The sequence below is a fragment of the Xiphophorus maculatus genome, chromosome 2 (assembly GCF_002775205.1).
Source record: "Xiphophorus maculatus strain JP 163 A chromosome 2, X_maculatus-5.0-male, whole genome shotgun sequence".
Classification (NCBI taxonomy): domain Eukaryota; kingdom Metazoa; phylum Chordata; class Actinopteri; order Cyprinodontiformes; family Poeciliidae; genus Xiphophorus; species Xiphophorus maculatus.
The window spans coordinates 8,539,884-8,557,573 of record NC_036444.1 but is presented as its reverse complement, the minus strand read 5'-3'; the positions used below and the strand labels follow the sequence as shown (position 1 = coordinate 8,557,573).

Sequence of the window (17,690 nt, the reverse complement as noted above, 5' to 3'; positions counted from 1 at the left end):
CGAATAAACATTTTAGAAAAATGAGTAATTTAATTAGTGGTCAATTTGGGAAATATATTCTATACAGAAACATGTAAAAAACAAAATATGTGCAACACTTTCAGTTTCCCAACAGACATTTTGTACAAGCCCCGTTTGTATGGTTTCAGTTCACTCTGGCTCAGTATCAGCTTATACATTGTGACTCAGCTTGAGAAGTCTGTGTGCATGGGGACAATGTTGTGATCAAAAGCTGCATACTGGGAGTCACCAGAACTGGCTAGTTTGAGTTGATGTGCGGCATGAGAGAGCTGGAAAGCAGCATCTGGATGGGCCGAGTCGGGCAGCATGGTGCACTCCCTCTCCAGCAGTTCGGCCACGCCCTTCAGGAGCTCCCAAAAACCAAAAGCCAAGGCAGCTTTCCGCAGACGGTTTAGCTCCTGATGGAATTAAAAACAGAAATCAGATGTTTTATTTGCGTTTAGAAAAAAATTAAAAATAAAATTCTACATTTTTTTCTAAATCATTTGTGCTAAACCTACCTTATAGAAGGTCTGAGTTTTATCAGGTAATTTCCTGGCGTTCCTCAAGATCTTCTGAACATCAGTCTGTACAATGACAAAGAAAAACTTGTTAAAAAATTAACAACTAGTTAACTATATATATATATATATATTTATATATATATATATATATATATAAAAAACATTAGTTTTTTAAAAACCTTAAATAATTAAATCTTGAACTTTACACCTCACTAACCATGAAGATAATTTGTAACAATGAACTACTCTAGTTTTAGTTTAGGGGCTTCCACTTTGTTGGACTTTTAGGTTATAATCCATAATGCACTATTTGTCAGATTGAACAGATTGTTTTAGCCGTGTTTTTACTGTACCTGCAGTCCGCTGGCTTTTATCCACACGGTGACATTCTGAGCATAGCTTCGCTTGACCTGTGGCTGCAGAGGGAATGGACTTTTACTGTCATCCTCTCCGTACGGATTTTCAGCAGCCTCTGTAAGACAAGAAAGATGGCTGTGCATCAGAGGAAAGTCGGTCAATCCGTATCATTATGATCGAAATAGAACACCGAGTAATCATTAACTGATGTACACAAATAAAAGACCTTTGATCTGCACGACAACAGTGACCCATACAAGCATTGGGGAGTTGTATGCTTATTCAAATTTGCACAAGAATTCAAAAACATCTCTAGGTCACAAGAACCCTAAATATTATGCAGCAAACTGATGTCTTTGAAGTAAGATGTTACCTGAAACTGGTCCCAGATGTGAAATCTTGCCTAGCCAAGGTAGAGGATCAGAACCAGGCTCAAACAAAGACATCATCAAGTTTGACTTCTTCTTGCTGTCTGCTTGGGAGTACAACATGCCAAACCACTCCGGCCTGGGATCAAAACAGGACAGTTACTGAATTTAGATATCATTCACAAAAATTAACTTGCTGTCCAGATGAATGTAGGACATGCCATGTATATCAGCTCTGTTATTGCTCACCCTAGTTGGACCAGAGCCACCATCCCCTCAACCTTTAGACTTCCATGTAAAAGAACACAAAAATTTGGACTTTTCCCAGCCATTTGGCTCGCTGAAGGTTCCTCTTCAAGTTCATCAGTGGTTCCTGTGCCAACTTCATCTACTTCTGAAGTTAGGTGCAAATATTTGTTACAACACATACAAGACTTCAACTTTTTATTGTTGATGCTATGCTGCTCCACAAATCATTCTAAAAAAAAACAAAAACAAACCTTTGTTAACAGCAATGGGAAGAACCAAGTGTCTGGATATTACAGGAGGGCTGGAGATGTCAGCAATTTCAATGAAGCCCACAATTTCCAAATCTGAAACAAAAATATATAACCCATGTGAAGATTTATTTCATAATGAAAAAAAGTTTAAATGATTTTCAACCCCTGACAAGTACCTGTGCTGACAGCTCTGGGAATAGGCTCCACCTCCTCGTCCACCACCACCGGCTCGGGACGGGGGAACACCTGAACGTCTGAAGACAAATTCCCGCAGTGCAGAACCGCGTGGAAGGGGGAGTACGCCCGGTCAATAAGCATCCTGAAGAAATGGAAATAACGGTAAAAAAAATATGCGTCATTCAGTATAGGAATAAACAACTGAATGAATTAACAACTCTGATCAACCTTCTGATCAACTCAACCTTACCCAAACATTGCTTGTACACTCTTCATGCAAAGTGGTCCATCCACAGTGAAGATCTGTCCATCCCCTCCACTGAGACGAAGGAGCTCCTCCAGGTTTTCCATGGCGTCAGTCATTTGCAACTTAAATAGCACAAAACAAGTGCTCATTATTGGAACTATCAAATAGAATACTGAAATATAACACAAGATGATCTTGAGTTGCAAACAAGTTGTATAACAAACAGGTTGATACAATTATGTATACAATTCTAAAATTAATCAAATTATTTGCAAGGGGAAAAAACAGTAATACATTATGGGAAATTAGACTTAAAATACAACATGATTCTTGCAGCTCTATTACGTTTGGCCATGTATCTCCACAGAATTCGACTAACTGATTTGAAATCAAGGTAGAATGCCAACAGAAATGTGGACTGCTGTACCTCCTCTGCATTGGCTACACACAGGATGAACATTTTGGTGGGGAACGGGTAAGGGAGTGGAAACTTTTTGTCATCACCACGATGTTTCAGGGTTTGAAGAGAGTGGCGTAGGGAACCCTTTCCAATCCCAAGAGATCCGTCTGTAACCAACACCACCTACAGGACAAAAGAGGGAAATGCAATAACCATGAGCAACTAAGGATGAGGTATTACTGAAAGCAGGAAAACAAAGTGAAAGAGTAAAAATAAAAGGGCTGCTTCAAACTCACAAACAGAAAAATTATTATACTGAATGTGATTACATAGTGTGCAACTGTGATAGTTACTGGAAGTAAGATTAGTTTGAAAAACCTGAAATGCAATTTCATGAAAAGGTACCCTAGAGGGATCTCAGATATTTAAAAGTGGACAAAATAGCAGTTACTTTAAAACTGACAAATTAAGGGCTGTTTGGGTTTCTTTTAATTTTTTTTAATGGCTCTTGGATGTGGGGGGGGGGGGGGGGGGGGGGCTACAACTGCAACTATGCAACTTGTAATCAAAGTTTCACAGGTAGGAATCAACTAAAGAAGACTAATGAAGTCGTCTTTCAATCACATGGGTAAATTATTTTCCCCAATAACATCATTTTTCAATTTTAAAAAATCTGAAAATGTTTCCTATTGGACAGATCAAGTCTACTGAACAAAATTTTACGTTGTACCGAATATGTACAAATGAATGACATAGAAAACCTCCCGACTGAACACAACTACTTTTATGAATCAACCTAATAAACTAAGAGAATTGCTGAATACCTGACAGGGACAGCCATTGCCCCACTCCTGCTGAACAACGCTACTAACTCCTTGTAGAGCCAGCTCAAGACATGTTTTGTCATAGTCTTCCAAGTTACTAAGTGCCTCCTGCAAACAAAAACATAGACAAACTATTTTAATACTGAAGATATATTGTGTTTTGACTTTACAGGCAGAAACTGATGTTACCTGTAACGCATTGTAATCCCTAGTGAAAGGCACCAGCAGCTCCCAGAGGGAGGAGAAGGCCATCAGTGCGGTGAACTCCAAGCGATAGTTGGAAGCCATGTGTTCAAACAGCATGTTGAGTCCGTGGACAGCCAGGTTTTTCCTCTGGAACTCCTCGATGCCATCCAGGGACACTGGTCGTGTCATGGACAGTGACACGTCCATTAAAACCACTGTAGGCATTGCTCCTCAGTGCCGATCCGATATCCACAATAAAACAGTAGATTTAAAACTGCTTACAACCGTCCGATGTCCGTAATTTTCAAAACTCACTGAAAATTACCAAGCTTTAATTAGAAAAAAAACCCGTCAATAATAGCGTTTGAAACTTAATTATACAGGCTAGTACAGGCTAACGAGAGCTAGTTTGTTAGCCTTCTGCAATGTAGCGGCTAAAAGATAGAAACGTTCCCGATATTATTCATCAAATATAAAAGGATAAATATCCATGAGTAAAAACGCGGCGAAAAAAATCATATATGAAATATAAAAACGACTAAAACTCTAGTCGTTTTTGTTGTTTAGCTTGTGTTGCATTATAAGTGCACCAACAATTCCGTCCGACAAACAACTTGTAAATGTATAGTTCCTATGTAATCCAAAATGTGTGAAATTACAACGATTGAATAGGAAACACCTATTTAGAGCCGAACTAATAATATCTACAGACATATAAAATATAAAATGGGGGAAAAAAATCAAATTTTGTCTTTTCTAACTCATATTTTATATCTACTTTTGGCAGTTTGGTGTGTTTGATGCACCATGGAGATAAATTATCACAACAATCCTGACATCTGACCTTTAATTTCATATTTTAGATTTGTGTAATATTTGCGAACTTTATTTCTTATTAAAACTTGCTTGTATTGTATTTGGTTCTGATCCAAGTTTGTTCCTTCTGGGATCACTCTTACGAAATACACGAAAACGTCACGCCAGAAAAAAACCCGAAAAAAATCTTATCGACTTCCCGTTGGTGAATCCTTTTGTCTTTTGGTGTGACTCGGTAACGACAAATTTTTTGCAGAAGTACGAAGGAACGTAACTACCAGCACCCACTCGGCAACACGGCAATAGACAGTGACTTTTTGGTGAAGTTGGTAAAAACCCACATTTAGAACTGTTCAAAAACGTCTCACTGTTTGTACTGCAGATGGCGCCGATTGAGTAAAAGACTATTTTAACTACGACATTTCCTAAAGTTTTTTTTTCTTTTTTGTATAATCTGAAAACTTGTTTGAATGTCGTCCTTGATTTTGTAATCTGAAGGATAGAGGAAAAACGTAAGTCTGTGCACATTTTCTTTACGAATATTGGGATTTTAAGCCTCATTAAATATTATTATTATCCCTATATATATGTGTGTGTGTAACATTTCTATAGATGTGAATTTTGTTCCCACTTGGTTTACTTATTCTTCAAGCTCATTTTATTTAGCCAGATATTTTCACCTGATATTTTATGCTGCTCCTGACAGCTCTTGTCACCATAGCACCAGAACAGCTATTACTCTTTTTCTGTTGCCTAACTGTAGCATGAATTAGGATCAGCTCTGTGTTTTCTTTACAATTATTATATTTTACCATATTGTAGACAAATTTGATACACAGGTTTTTAGTTTTATGTGTAATTTTGCCATGTTTTTTATATGTTCTTAACTGTTAACGTAACTAATGTTGTGCATTTAAGCTGTGCTTAATTTCTGTCATCTGCTGTTAACTGTTCATTGGGACCTGTTGCTCTGTAATTTGTTTAGGAGTATAATATATTATTTAATGCATACAGGCAGAAGCTGGACTGACTTTAACCACAATCATGATTTCAATGAATGGACATAAATGGCACACTTTTCAGTTCTCTATTTTCCTTTAAAAGGAAAAAGCTTAAGGGATTTAAACTGTTTTATTGAGTCATCATGCTTGCAGAAAAATTAAGTTTTGTCTTGACTTATTACCAAACTGTTAATTGAATTGAGACTTTTTCTTCTTTACAAACAGATTTGCCTAAGGCATAAAGACCCATACCCAAATCAGACAACAGGAGCTGTGGATCTTTTAACTCCGGGGTTTTATTAAGGACTTTTTTTCTTAAGCTAAGCAAGTGAGTCTGCTATTAGCACAAGATGGAGTCTACAAGATGTAGGTCTCAGCAGCTGATTATTTTTGCTGTTGTCTTCCTTGGTACCCTTCACAATTGGATCGTTGGTGCTGAACTCACTTTTACTTTGCCTGACATTGTAGACGATTTTGAAAAGATTACAGATCACTCAACGGAGAAATTTCCTGTTCAACGTTCTACATATTCAACTAAAGAAGGACCTGAACATAAATCTTCATTTTTAGATCCAATAGATGATCGCCATCCTTCACCGGAGTCATCCATATCTGATCCAGTCTCCTGTGTTCGACGGAGAAGGATGATATACCCTAGTGATCTTTTTTCTATTGAGGATCGGAGACATGGATGGGTGGCCCTGCATGTTTTTGGGATGATCTACGCTTTTGTGGCTCTTTTAATTGTGTGTGATCAGTTCTTTGTTCCTTCTCTGGGGGTCATCATGGAAAAGCTGGCCATCTCAGATGATGTTGTTGGAGCCTCCTTCATGGCTGCAGGAACAACCATGCCATGGTTCATTATCAAGCTAATCCAAGTCCTCTACTATCACAACGATTTAACTGTGAACATTAACCCAGTGATTGGCACTACAGCTTTCAGAATGTTGTTTGTGATTGGAACATGTGCTATGTTTTCTGCAAAGGTTCTCCCAATACGCTGCTGGCCATTTTTCAGAGATTTATCATTCTACATGCTTGGCTTCATCCTACTGATCATTTTCTTTTTGGATAGTGTTGTCACATGGTGTGAAAGTGTGATTCTAGTAACCATTTTTGTACTCTACATCCTCTTTTTGATATATGATGAGAATGTGGAACAAATAATGAAGACCCAACTCAAGAAAATCAAAGGTGTGATGAAAGCTTCATTTGTGAAGAGATGTGAAAAGGTGATCCCGGTAGAGGTAAAGCAGTTATTGTATGTATGACTATATTTTAATATTTCACTGCAGAATTACAGTAAAATGTGTTTTTAGAATTTTGTTTCTCTATGCACAATTTTTAGGTTTTTGAGTTGAAGTTTGAGTGCAGAATTTTATGTAAACCTCAACATACAGTTTACTGCCCCTATGCTGTATCTCAATCCTTGCAAAGTATTTAAAAAAGAGTTTTTTTCCCCTGTGTAACTAAAGGTTAATGATCTCTGAAGAAAAGATTTATTTGTGTTAGTCCAAAATTTGTTTGCTGAAAGGAGCTCTACATTACACATAATTAAGATAAGTTTAGTGACATCAAATGTCATTACATTGACATTGACATTTAAAGTCAATGTCTTGACCTTAAAATTAATTGTGTATAATAATTGTGTATTATACAATTGTGTATAATTGTGTATAATGAAAGAAAAGTCACGTTTTTATCATGCTATTTGAAAGGCACATATTTTGCCATCTCTGGCGATGAAAAGCTGAATAGATGTTGAGGATGTGCAAATCAAGTACTGTACAAGTACCTGTACTAGATATCGCCAGCTGATATTGAGACAAATTTTTTATTAGCTTTATTTTATAGTAACAGACAAATATTAACATAGACTGAACTGAACAGAACAGCTGTTCCATGCTTGTATTATGGTGCTTATTACAAATTACTAAGGCCTTACATGTCATTTTTGTAGCCTTTTTAAATGTAGCCATGTTAGAGTGTTATGTTGAGGCAAATGCATGTCACTTTTGAGAAAAACATAGGAGAGATTGTAGCATCAGGCAAGTCATTGGTGTGTGAGTTAAGTGGGACATAATCACAAAGCTAATTTTGAAGGTGTAATATTGATGAAACATACAGTATATAGCCTCTACTTTCATGAAGTATCTCACTACAGCGTGGTATCGACAAATGCCTATTAATAAATTATTTGGATTGCCATCAGGGACAAATATCCTGATGTAAACATTCTTAAATACATTGTGGCTTTCTTTTATCTCAGTACAAATTTTTGTGGAAATTATTTCTTAATTCTTTTTCTTTATCTGATGTTTAAAGTCCTCCTTTTATCTGTTTGTCACATTTAAAACAATCCCCTCCAGGTGTGTATACCTCAAAGTGAGAATGATGCACAAGACCCTGGAGACTGTGATGAAGAATGTGGCAATGAAAACAATGGTGGATGCAAAGAAAAGAAGTTTGTTGAGAGTAAATTACTACAAGGAGCTACATCTCTGTCTTTACGATGGCCTGACAAATGGCAGGAACAAGCCACCTACATCATCCTGTTTCCAATCATCCTTCCTCTGTGGCTCACACTTCCCGATGTTCGTAGTCAGGTAAGGTCAGATTAATGTTTTGAATCTTTTAGAGTAATTGTCTCTTAATACTTGATCTATGATTTTATTGTGGTGTTTGATTCACAGAGAGCCAGAAAATTCTTTGTGCTGACCTACCTAACTTCCATTGTGTGGATTGGCATCTTGTCCTACCTTGAGAGGTGGTGGGCTCATCAGGTGCAGTGTTTCTAAAAACAGCTCTGTTGTTCTTTAATAAGAGTCTAATTTTGCATTGAATTATTTAGGCTGTATGTGTGTTTTCATCCTGGATTTTGGACTTAATCCTACTAAACGGTATTTTTATATTTTATAGGTGGATGAGACATTTGGTGTGATCGGTCCTATAAAATACGTGGGAGCACTGATGTCCAGCTCTGATTTTATAACTAGTCTAATAGTGGCTCGTAAAGGCTTGGGAGACATGGTTGTGTCCAGTAATTTGGGCAGTAACATCTTTACTATGACTCTATTGTGAGTAAATAGATTGAATTGTCATTGCTGAGATAAGATGAGAGAACAGGTGTTCAAAGATTTGTTGGTCTCACTGTAATTTCTGTGTTATTTCATCCAAAAGTCTACCAGTGCAATGGTTCCTCTACTCAGTCATCCATGGTTTCTCCCCTGTGGCTATCTCGACTGAAGGCCTCTTCTGTTCCAGTATCCTCCTCTTCGTCATGCTCCTCGCTGCTGTCATCTCCATTATATCTTTTAAGTGGAGGATGAAGAAACTGCTTGGTCTCACGTGGGTCCTTCTCTACCTTATTTTTGTGGTCATTAGCATATTGATGGTGTTTCAAATCATTATATGCTCTGTGTAAAAAGAAAACTAAAAAAAACCTCGAAATATTTTTATGCATTTTCTTGGATTCTTCTCTATAAAACTGATCCATCCTGACATCTAACAGGGTTTAAAGAAAGAAGTTTAAAAGAGTTAGCGTGATAATCAAATTATTATCAATATACCTGCCGAGTACACTTCATAAATATAAATACCGGTATATATTTTAGCTGTAAATAACTCAAGTCTATATAGCTGCAGTTTTAGCAACAAACTTGGCCCTTAGTGAAAACGTAATTGTCACTTTTCCTAATTGAAGGCAACTGCCATCAATTGTTTGCAGGAACTGGCAGAGTCTTTCATTGCTGATGAGGAATTTTGGTCCACTCTACTTTAAAGGGTTGCTTTAATTAAGCAGTACTACAGAAGTATTGATCATGATCATGGTTATGGTCATGCTGCTGCATCTCAATCCGACTTAGGTCCAAACTTTCACTAGACTACTCCAAAACCTTCAAAACATTCCATGCCATTCAGAGGTGGACTCGCTAGTGTACCATTATGCCTTATGTATACAGCCTCAGTGTCTCATCAGTCCAAAGAAGTCTTTTCTTTCTTTAGATCAAGACATGATGTGCTGTTTTTGGAGAACTTACTTTACTTTTTGTTGTCAGACAGGTTTTTGTTAAAGTGCTTTGTTGATTGTACGGGTTACATGCCTCCGTGTAAAATTGTAAAATTAATCAACCGAAAAACAGCATCAATAACAGTTAATTGATGACTCAACAAAAGGCAATGATTGCTTGTTTCACATAAGCTGAGCTTTGATAGTTTTTTCCCTTAGTAAATCATTTGAAAACTTCTTTTCGCTTGCACTCTAGTTATCTTAGTCAGATCTTCTAATTTATATCATGATCTGAAATGTTATATTGTGACTAAAAATGAAAAAACAAAGGAAATCTATATTAAAGCAAATACTTTATACTTTGGTGTGTACTTTTTCACTATTTGTTTTGTTTAATAAAAAACAATGTGCTGAAATCAGGTGGTTTTGTTCACATAAAGTTAGATTAAAAATATTTTAGATTTGAAAGAACAGATCAGCTAAGCAATAGAATAGAGAAATAATGTACTTTATTAAAATTACTGTCTTGTTTCTGTGTTTTTAATACATATCTTGATATATAAAGGTAGCATAAAAATGTTTTATTTGTGTATTATCATACTCATTGTCTTTTATTAAATTACATTAAAAGTATATCCATAAAAATGCCTTGTGTGACCTGTTTCCTCTTTAGGGATTTAAGGTTTTGTGCTCATCTGCATTTAATTTTTCTTATTTTTCTTTACAAGACTCAAGGTCTTGCAAGGTCTAAGCAACATAACTTAGATTTTTACAGATGTTTCTGGAGAAGTTGTGATGAAAACTTAAATTTTAATTCACTCATCTTTTTGTCAAGTATGTCATTGTAAATTAGCTAACAACCTGCACAAGGAGGCTTGTCCATGAGAGTATGTCCTCAGACATACATGTGGCACAGAGATTGACTTATGTCAGGTCGTACAAAAGAACCTATTGGAGTGTTGTATGTGAACATCCTGTTTCTCAAGAAAAGTCACCCAGGTGAAAATATTTCAGAAACGACAGAGGAAGAGTTTCAAAATATAAATCCCTTCAGTTTCAGTCCTACATCTATGCACTATGACATGTTGCTTACTTTTACTTTACATCATACAGATCACTGCTGAGGTTACATTTGCAAAGTGAGAGTGAGACAATGCAGCTAATCCTCTTAGAAGACTTCGGGTGTTAGGTATTATGTTGATCCATTGTGAAGACTCGTTCTGTGCCCTACATAAGCCTTTAGTCGTTGGGCAATAGTTTTTGTTCGTGCAAGTACATTTAACCTGGGAAAGCTGCATTGGGATTTTGTGCCATTAACTGCACGTTAATTTTAAGGTAAGTGTATTGTTACTTTTTTTTTTCCTTTATATTTTTTTTTACCTCTTTATTTCATGATCTTTTCTAATTGACAGAGATTTACTTTTCAGTCAGTACCACCTTATAAGTTAGTTGTATTTTACCATCAAAAATCTTGTCCAGTCTTTATAAATATCATAATTTTGTCTAAATGACTGGCAATGTTTTTTAAGAGTGCTTTTCTGAATGTTTAAATTGAGCTGAACTTGTGACTAATTTTGGTGTTTTCTTCAATCTACAATAGGTTGAATTTTCCACAAACTCAATGATGTGACATGAATCACTCTACTGAAGTTCTGTATTCTTCTACCCCATGGTCTGTTGGGGACAGAGCTGGACTCTACCAAAGCTTATTTATGCTACTTAATTCAACCTAGCCACCAGGAGCGCTGCTTTGGAGGATGATGCATTGTCATAGAAGGAAACGGCTCCAGCTGAGCCGGGTTCTGTTTCTTCTCTCCGGAGTTTTTCTCTGTACCCTCTACCAGCTCACCATTAGTGCCAGGCTGCAGGCACCAATGCCAGTGGCTCAGATTGGAGAGGATTTTGGAGAAGGGTCAACAGAGGGCGTTGAGGATGCCACAGCAGAACCTGGCCAGCTGGAGGAACCTCTCACTACTGCACCCAAATTAGAGCTCACAGATCAAACAACACCAACGCATGTGATTCCTCATACTGATAAGGATTTAAATACAAACACACATATGGATTTAACTAGTGATTACAAAGAAGCCTCTTCCACTGAATCCACACTGTTGCCAACCACAAACCGGACTTTGGTGCATTGCATCTATGTGGCCCCAGAACCTCCTCTGGTGACACCCACCCCAGTTCCAGCTCCACCAGTTACAACTGTCTCCCCAGCTCCACCTGGTGAAGCTCCTCATGTCAAAGGTGAATACCCTGAAGACATCTTTTCTATCGAAGATCGCAGACGAGGATGGGTGCTTCTTCACATTGTGGGAATGATGTACATGTTTGTCTCTCTTGCGATTGTCTGCGACGAGTTCTTTGTGCCCGCACTGGGAGTTATCACTGACAAACTGGCCATCTCTGATGATGTAGCAGGCGCCACCTTTATGGCGGCCGGAGGCTCTGCACCTGAGCTCTTCACCTCTCTTATAGGAGTCTTCATCGCCCACAGCAACGTGGGCATTGGCACAATAGTCGGCTCGGCAGTTTTTAACATTTTGTTTGTGATTGGGATGTGTGCTTTATTTTCTCGGGAGATTCTTCATCTAACCTGGTGGCCACTTTTCAGAGATGTTTCATTCTACATACTTGACCTCATCTTACTGATCATCTTCTTCTTGGACAATGTCATTATGTGGTGGGAGAGCATGATACTGGTGGCCTGTTACAGTCTCTATGTTGTCTTTATGAAGTTCAATGTGCAACTGGAGCGAGAATTCAAGACCCAGCTCCACAAACACAAGAGCATTGTGAAGGTTATTGCTGTGGAAGAACCTGAAAAGGTAAGCAGTTATGTAATAAAACATCTTTATGCTTAACGTACTGGATTACCTATTTAGCTTGATAAATCTCCATTAAGGCTTTCATAGTTAAAATTATTCTCATTTGGTGCTGGACAACTAAAACAATACGCCAGAAGAATCAGGAGTGAAAATGGCTACTCTTTCAATTTTTGTCTTTGTATTCAATTTATTAAATGAATGAACATTTATATGTTTAACAGTTTACATAATTTTGTAAATAAAAAATATACATGATTAACAAATAACTGTGAATAAATAAAATATTAATAAAGTGATTAAATGTGAAAATCACCATTAGAAAATGTTTAATTTATTATATATTAAAACATATGTAAATATATTACTTGTGATTTAATTGTTTTTAGAGCTGTTTTACAGTGTCTCTAGAATGTATTTTTTTTATTTAGTTTTACCTGTCAAAGTTGGACATGGCTAGCACTGATATAAGCAAGGTTATTGGTCTGCAAGTGATCTGGTGCGCAGGTTAACCAATCAGATGTCAGACCCTATGTACTGAACAATAGTGACAGTTTTAATTATTTCATTAGGGACTCTTGTATAAGAAATAAGAAATAAATTAGTAAATATGGAAATAATGATATCCATTTTTTAATATTTAAAGCATTCAAGTTTTACTTCACATTTGTGTGTTCAAAACATTGACACATCCCATACATATAAACAAATCCATTCATATTTATTTAACGTGTTTGTGACAGTTTATTTAAGTGATCACATATATAAAATTACATTTGACAACTTAATTTATTAATTTATTTTTTGATAGTAGCTTTTTTGGCCTTTGATACACACAGTATGCCTGTGTTCTATTCTCTTGTCATTGTTACATAAAGTAGCATTTATTTCAAGGAAGCAGCATCTTTTTCGTGCTGCAGAGCTGCACAAATGGCTCAGCATCGTAAGGTTCACTTACAATGCTAAGCTAGTCCAACGCATGAAGATACATGTTATAATAATGCAGTACATTATTACTGGTTAGACCTCAAGAGTGTACAATATAAAAAAAAAACATGTAATGTATAAGATTATGCTGAAACTTACATAAATTATACCAAAATGAAATACATTTGTATGATTATCACTGAAAAACACATTGTTGCACACAGACAAATGGGGAAGGAGAAGATAATGCCCCTCCTGCTCCAGAGGACAAGAATCGGTTAAAGGTAAAAAATAAATAAGAAAATGAATCAACCAACTCCAGCAAGTGGTACACTTCTAACCCCCTGATACCACAGCGCTGATTGTTACTGTTTTTATACATATTTTGAGTTTTTCTGTTTGTGTTCCTGCTCACTAACAAGCCTCACTGAAGGTACTGATTCATCATAATGAACTTGTTCAGCAAAAACACCCCGACCATCACTTGAAAATGACTTACAATGACATGTCGTGTCTGTATTGAGGGAAGCTGTCGTGACCTCAGCCATCTTTTTCCCTAGTTGAAGCCGTCCCTTCAGCGAGGGGGGAGTTCTGCATCTTTACACAACAGCACCATGAGAAACACCATCTTTCAGCTCATGATTCACACATTAGACCCTCTGGGAGATGGTAAGTACCACATTTATGCCTCTGATGGCTTTTGTGATGGATAACTGCATAATAATAACTTTTACACAGACTTCCTGTGTGCTGTGTTCTGCCCAGTGTAAAATGGATTAGCTAGGTGTCCCGTATGCAGTCATCTCTAAGTCCAGATTGATACTAAGCAGATAAATACTCCTTCAGTATGCAGAAGGATCCAGTTGTTGATCCAGGTTGTGTTATAAAAAAGAAAAACATTATTCTAGTGCCAAAACTGGTAGTGAAATAATTTATCTTTCTATGCTTAAAATTTTAGTTATTCTGTGATTTATTTTATTTTATTTTTATTTTTTTGCAAAACTATTGCTGTCTTTGAATTTTACATGTTTATTAAGGTAACTTAGCTGCAGTGTTTATATCATTGTTGCTGCCTGCTTTGACTCTTTTGTGGACTCACACAATACTGAATCTGTGTTTTCATAAATAGTACACGTTTAATGTTTTACACCTCATTTCTTATTAATGCATTCAAAATGATTATTTGTGTTTGTTTTGAAGGAAAGTTTAAGGATAAGGTTGAGACCTTGAACAGTGTGGCCAGACGGAAGTCAGAGCCCAAGTCCCAAGGGAAAAGTGAAGGTAACAGGAAGGATCTGATGATCAAGCACAGATATTTGAACAGAATAGTAGATCAGAGGTTGTAGTAATGAAATGTAGGGGTATAGCAGAGATATTTCCAAGCTACTAAATTCTCCCAATATTTCTTGTCAAAAGAAGCCCTCAATGGCTCTCAGAGTAAAGTTCCCTTAAATACTGTAAAATGATGTATTTTGTAGCTCACATTGATGAAAAAACTTGTTTAAAAAGTGTACTTGTTTACATACTTTAATTTGTTGCCTTTCTGCATAGGACCTTCTTTGGTCTAAAACCACCACAGACAAATTTCTGACTAAAATGTTTATGATTTCCTCCACAGGCAAAAGTGGAAAAACTGAGGAGACCAAAGAGCCAGAGGCTGCCCCAGCCAAAGATGCAGAAAAGAAGGAGGAGCCAGGAGCAAAGAAGGTACTCCCTACCCATGACCTGCTGACTTTCGAAAAGCCCAGAAGTCAGTCTTTGATACCTGTCTATGTAAGAATCAAAGTACAGGGATTTCACTATTTATATCAGGTTTTATTTTGACTAAAAAATATTCTTTCCTCATATTATATTTGGACTCCATCACTTTTCTCCATTCTGCAGGACGATATTCCAGCAGAACAAGGTGGATCGGAAGATTCAGACGATTCTGACAGTGACGACGATGACAGCGATGAAGAGAGTGAGGAGTCCAGTGAAGATGAGGATGAAGATGAAGATGAAGAGGAGGAAAAAGAAGATGACCCACTGTCTTTACAGTGGCCTGACACACCACTCAAACAAGTCACCTACCTCTTCCTGCTGCCCATAGTCTTTCCTCTGTGGCTCACAGTTCCTGATGTTCGGAACCAGGTTAGAGACATTTAGGAGACATTTCAAGGTGCTGCTGTGATATTCTGAATTCCTCTATAGGTCTATCTTTATATTTTGACTTTACTCAACAGAAATCCAGGAAATTTTTTGTGCTCACCTTCCTGGGCTCGATTATGTGGATTGCTATCTTCTCCTACCTCATGGTATGGTGGGCTCATCAGGTCAGTTCACGCAGTTCTTTGCTTATCTTCAATACAAGAAGTGAGAAATCAACATCCAATTTATTTTGAATCTCTAATTAAATCTTTCACATGTTATTTCATTCTCCAATTTTTTGTTATGAGGTGGGAGAGACCATCGGCATCTCAGAGGAAATTATGGGCCTGACTATCCTGGCGGCAGGCACCTCCATCCCTGACCTTATCACCAGTGTGATTGTGGCTCGTAAGGGCCTGGGAGACATGGCGGTGTCCAGTTCTGTGGGCAGTAACATCTTTGACATCACAATGGGGTGAGCTTTTACAGTTTGATCTGCCAATATTAGAAAATAATCAACTGACTGCCCACGCAAGTCAATCCTGCATCTTTTATTTTTTTTCTGCCAGCTTGCCCATCCCATGGCTCCTGTACTCTTTCATCCACGGTTTGGCTCCAGTTGCTGTCAGCAGCAACGGCCTTTTCTGTGCCATCGTGCTGCTCTTCCTCATGCTCCTTTTCGTCATCATCTCCATCGCAGCCTGTAAATGGAAAATGAACAAGGTACTGGGCTTCACTATGTTTCTTCTCTACTTTATCTTCCTGGTGCTCAGCGTCATGCTGGAGGATCGCATCATTGTCTGCCCTGTTTCCATCTGAGACTGCAAACTCAAGCCTTTTTTCCACAGTAGACACTTTCCCATGGAGGGGGAACTTAATATAGCTTTAAAAAATAAGTAATTCTTATGAAAACATTTTTTTGGACCATTTGAAACAGTAATTGCAAGTAAATTCGATATACTCTTAACACCAATAGTAGCACTGCACCATTTTTAGTTGTAAAAGTATCTATGTAACTGTGTTCAGAGTAAAATATATCTGTTTACTGACGTTTTTATAATTTCTTCCATGTCCATAGTTTTTGACTTGGGCTTGGAGTATATTTAAAGGTACAAAACCTGAGATTTCATCTCAAGGTTATCAAGGTTCAAACATAACTTTCCTTTGGTGAAATTTCAAGTTAAATCTGATCTTTAAATTATTTTACTCAAAATGAATTTGTATTTTCTTTGACAACTTTAAAAATAAACTAGATGTTAGCCATCTTTACCCTTGTTTTTCTAAATTGCATAGAGAGCTCTTTAGATGTTGACATTGTGAAGGCACAGACCTTTGTACCAAAGAAGCATTCAGGGTTTATAAATGGCACATGTTTTAACCTGTATGGATTATGTGGTGTAATAAACACATGTATTTACATTGCAAGTTAATGATCTGCTTTTTAATAAAGTTGTTACAGTTATTTTGCTGTTTGCATCCCCCTCAGTTGCTGTACAAATCTGGGGCAAGTCCCAGTTTTGTCACTACCTGAAATCCATCCATCCACCCATTTTCTAACACCCTTGTCCCTAGTGGGGTGAGGAGGGGTTCTGGTGCCCATTCCAGCTAACGTTCCATGTGAAAGGCGGGGTCCACCCTGGACAGGTCGCCAGTTTGTCGCAGGGCAACACAGAGACAGACAGGACACCCCACCATGCACACACACTCGGGGAGAATTTAAAGAAACCAATTAACCTAACAGTCATGTTTTTGGACTGTGGGAGGAAGCTGGAGTACCTGGAGAGAATCCACGCATTCACTGGGAGAACATGCAAACTCAGTGCAGAAAGACCCTGGGCCGGCAATCGAACCCAGGACCTTCTTGCTGCAAGGCAACAGTCCTACCAACTGCACCACTGTGCAGCCCCAATACCTGAAATGGTAGTTAAAATAATTTATTTCATAACAAATATTTCAAACTAAAGCAGTATTTGTGTGTTATGTCAAGTCAGCATGACTAGTTGTGTCAGAGTGGATGAGAGAATTTTGTGTGTTGAAGCTAAAAAAACACTAAGTAAAAAAACTTTATTACATATTTTTAACAATTTTATGCAACTTTTATTTCAAAGTACTTTGCAATAAAATATAAAACTCATGAAACATGAAGGTTTCATAAAACATCAGTTAATCACATAAAGCAACAAGCAAACTAAATGTTATCTGTCCTCATCTATCCATGATTACATGAATGTAATCGTAATACTGCTACTACAGTAATGGGAAATCTGATCAGATGAGACGATTGCTTTATTTGCAACAAACATTCAAAGGGCTGGTAATTTTGTAAAAAAAAAAACTGTTATTGTTTAACAGTAAATAACCTTAAATAGTGTATTATTGTGAGATTATATAAAAAT

General features: G+C 37.2%; 3 protein-coding genes across 4 annotated transcripts; 2 read left to right on the top strand and 1 right to left on the bottom strand.

Annotated features, from left to right (window-relative positions):
* Positions 1-31: 31 nt before the first annotated feature.
* ints14 (integrator complex subunit 14) lies at positions 32-4,203 on the bottom strand. Its single transcript, XM_005797801.2, has 11 exons — positions 3,587-4,203; positions 3,398-3,505; positions 2,601-2,756; positions 2,177-2,295; positions 1,926-2,068; positions 1,750-1,842; positions 1,499-1,643; positions 1,255-1,388; positions 878-996; positions 522-587; positions 32-419 (listed from the first exon to the last, which is right to left on the bottom strand). The coding sequence occupies exons 1-11, from the start codon at positions 3,806-3,808 to the stop codon at positions 186-188; spliced, it is 1,539 nt and encodes a 512-aa protein (XP_005797858.1). The 5' UTR covers positions 3,809-4,203; the 3' UTR covers positions 32-185.
* A 352-nt stretch (positions 4,204-4,555) lies between these two features.
* LOC102228798 (sodium/potassium/calcium exchanger 1-like) lies at positions 4,556-8,926 on the top strand. Its single transcript, XM_005797800.3, has 6 exons — positions 4,556-4,911; positions 5,626-6,647; positions 7,770-8,006; positions 8,094-8,183; positions 8,320-8,477; positions 8,581-8,926. The coding sequence occupies exons 2-6, from the start codon at positions 5,751-5,753 to the stop codon at positions 8,822-8,824; spliced, it is 1,626 nt and encodes a 541-aa protein (XP_005797857.2). The 5' UTR covers positions 4,556-4,911; positions 5,626-5,750; the 3' UTR covers positions 8,825-8,926.
* A 1,569-nt stretch (positions 8,927-10,495) lies between these two features.
* On the top strand, positions 10,496-16,670 carry slc24a1 (solute carrier family 24 member 1). 2 transcript variants are annotated; one of them, XM_023345534.1, is made up of 10 exons: positions 10,496-10,744; positions 11,010-12,240; positions 13,389-13,448; positions 13,725-13,833; positions 14,365-14,445; positions 14,783-14,871; positions 15,049-15,297; positions 15,390-15,479; positions 15,603-15,769; positions 15,864-16,670. In XM_023345534.1, the coding sequence occupies exons 2-10, from the start codon at positions 11,167-11,169 to the stop codon at positions 16,111-16,113; spliced, it is 2,169 nt and encodes a 722-aa protein (XP_023201302.1). In that variant the 5' UTR covers positions 10,496-10,744; positions 11,010-11,166; the 3' UTR covers positions 16,114-16,670. The 2 variants fall into 2 exon arrangements, with proteins under 2 accessions (XP_023201302.1, XP_023201301.1); XM_023345533.1 differs by having other exon boundaries at positions 14,783-14,937.
* The last annotated feature ends 1,020 nt before the right edge of the window (positions 16,671-17,690 follow it).

What these genes read in the sequence shown, in the direction of transcription:
- LOC102228798 (XM_005797800.3), top strand. Translation starts at nt 5,751, where the DNA reads ATGGAGTCTACAAGATGTAGGTCTCAGCAGCTGATTATTTTTGCTGTT. An exon ending in TTCCCGATGTTCGTAGTCAG is followed by an intron (nt 8,007 to 8,093) that starts GTAAGGTCAGAT and finishes TTTGATTCACAG; the next exon opens with AGAGCCAGAAAATTCTTTGT. An exon ending in ATCTTTACTATGACTCTATT is followed by an intron (nt 8,478 to 8,580) that starts GTGAGTAAATAG and finishes TTCATCCAAAAG; the next exon opens with TCTACCAGTGCAATGGTTCC.
- slc24a1 (XM_023345533.1), top strand. Translation starts at nt 11,167, where the DNA reads ATGATGCATTGTCATAGAAGGAAACGGCTCCAGCTGAGCCGGGTTCTG. An exon ending in AGGACAAGAATCGGTTAAAG is followed by an intron (nt 13,449 to 13,724) that starts GTAAAAAATAAA and finishes CTTTTTCCCTAG; the next exon opens with TTGAAGCCGTCCCTTCAGCG. An exon ending in ATCTTTGACATCACAATGGG is followed by an intron (nt 15,770 to 15,863) that starts GTGAGCTTTTAC and finishes TTTTTCTGCCAG; the next exon opens with CTTGCCCATCCCATGGCTCC.
- ints14 (XM_005797801.2), bottom strand. Translation starts at nt 3,808, where the DNA reads ATGCCTACAGTGGTTTTAATGGACGTGTCACTGTCCATGACACGACCA. An exon ending in TCCCAGAGCTGTCAGCACAG is followed by an intron (nt 1,843 to 1,925) that starts GTACTTGTCAGG and finishes TTTTTGTTTCAG; the next exon opens with ATTTGGAAATTGTGGGCTTC. An exon ending in TCCCATTGCTGTTAACAAAG is followed by an intron (nt 1,644 to 1,749) that starts GTTTGTTTTTGT and finishes ACCTAACTTCAG; the next exon opens with AAGTAGATGAAGTTGGCACA.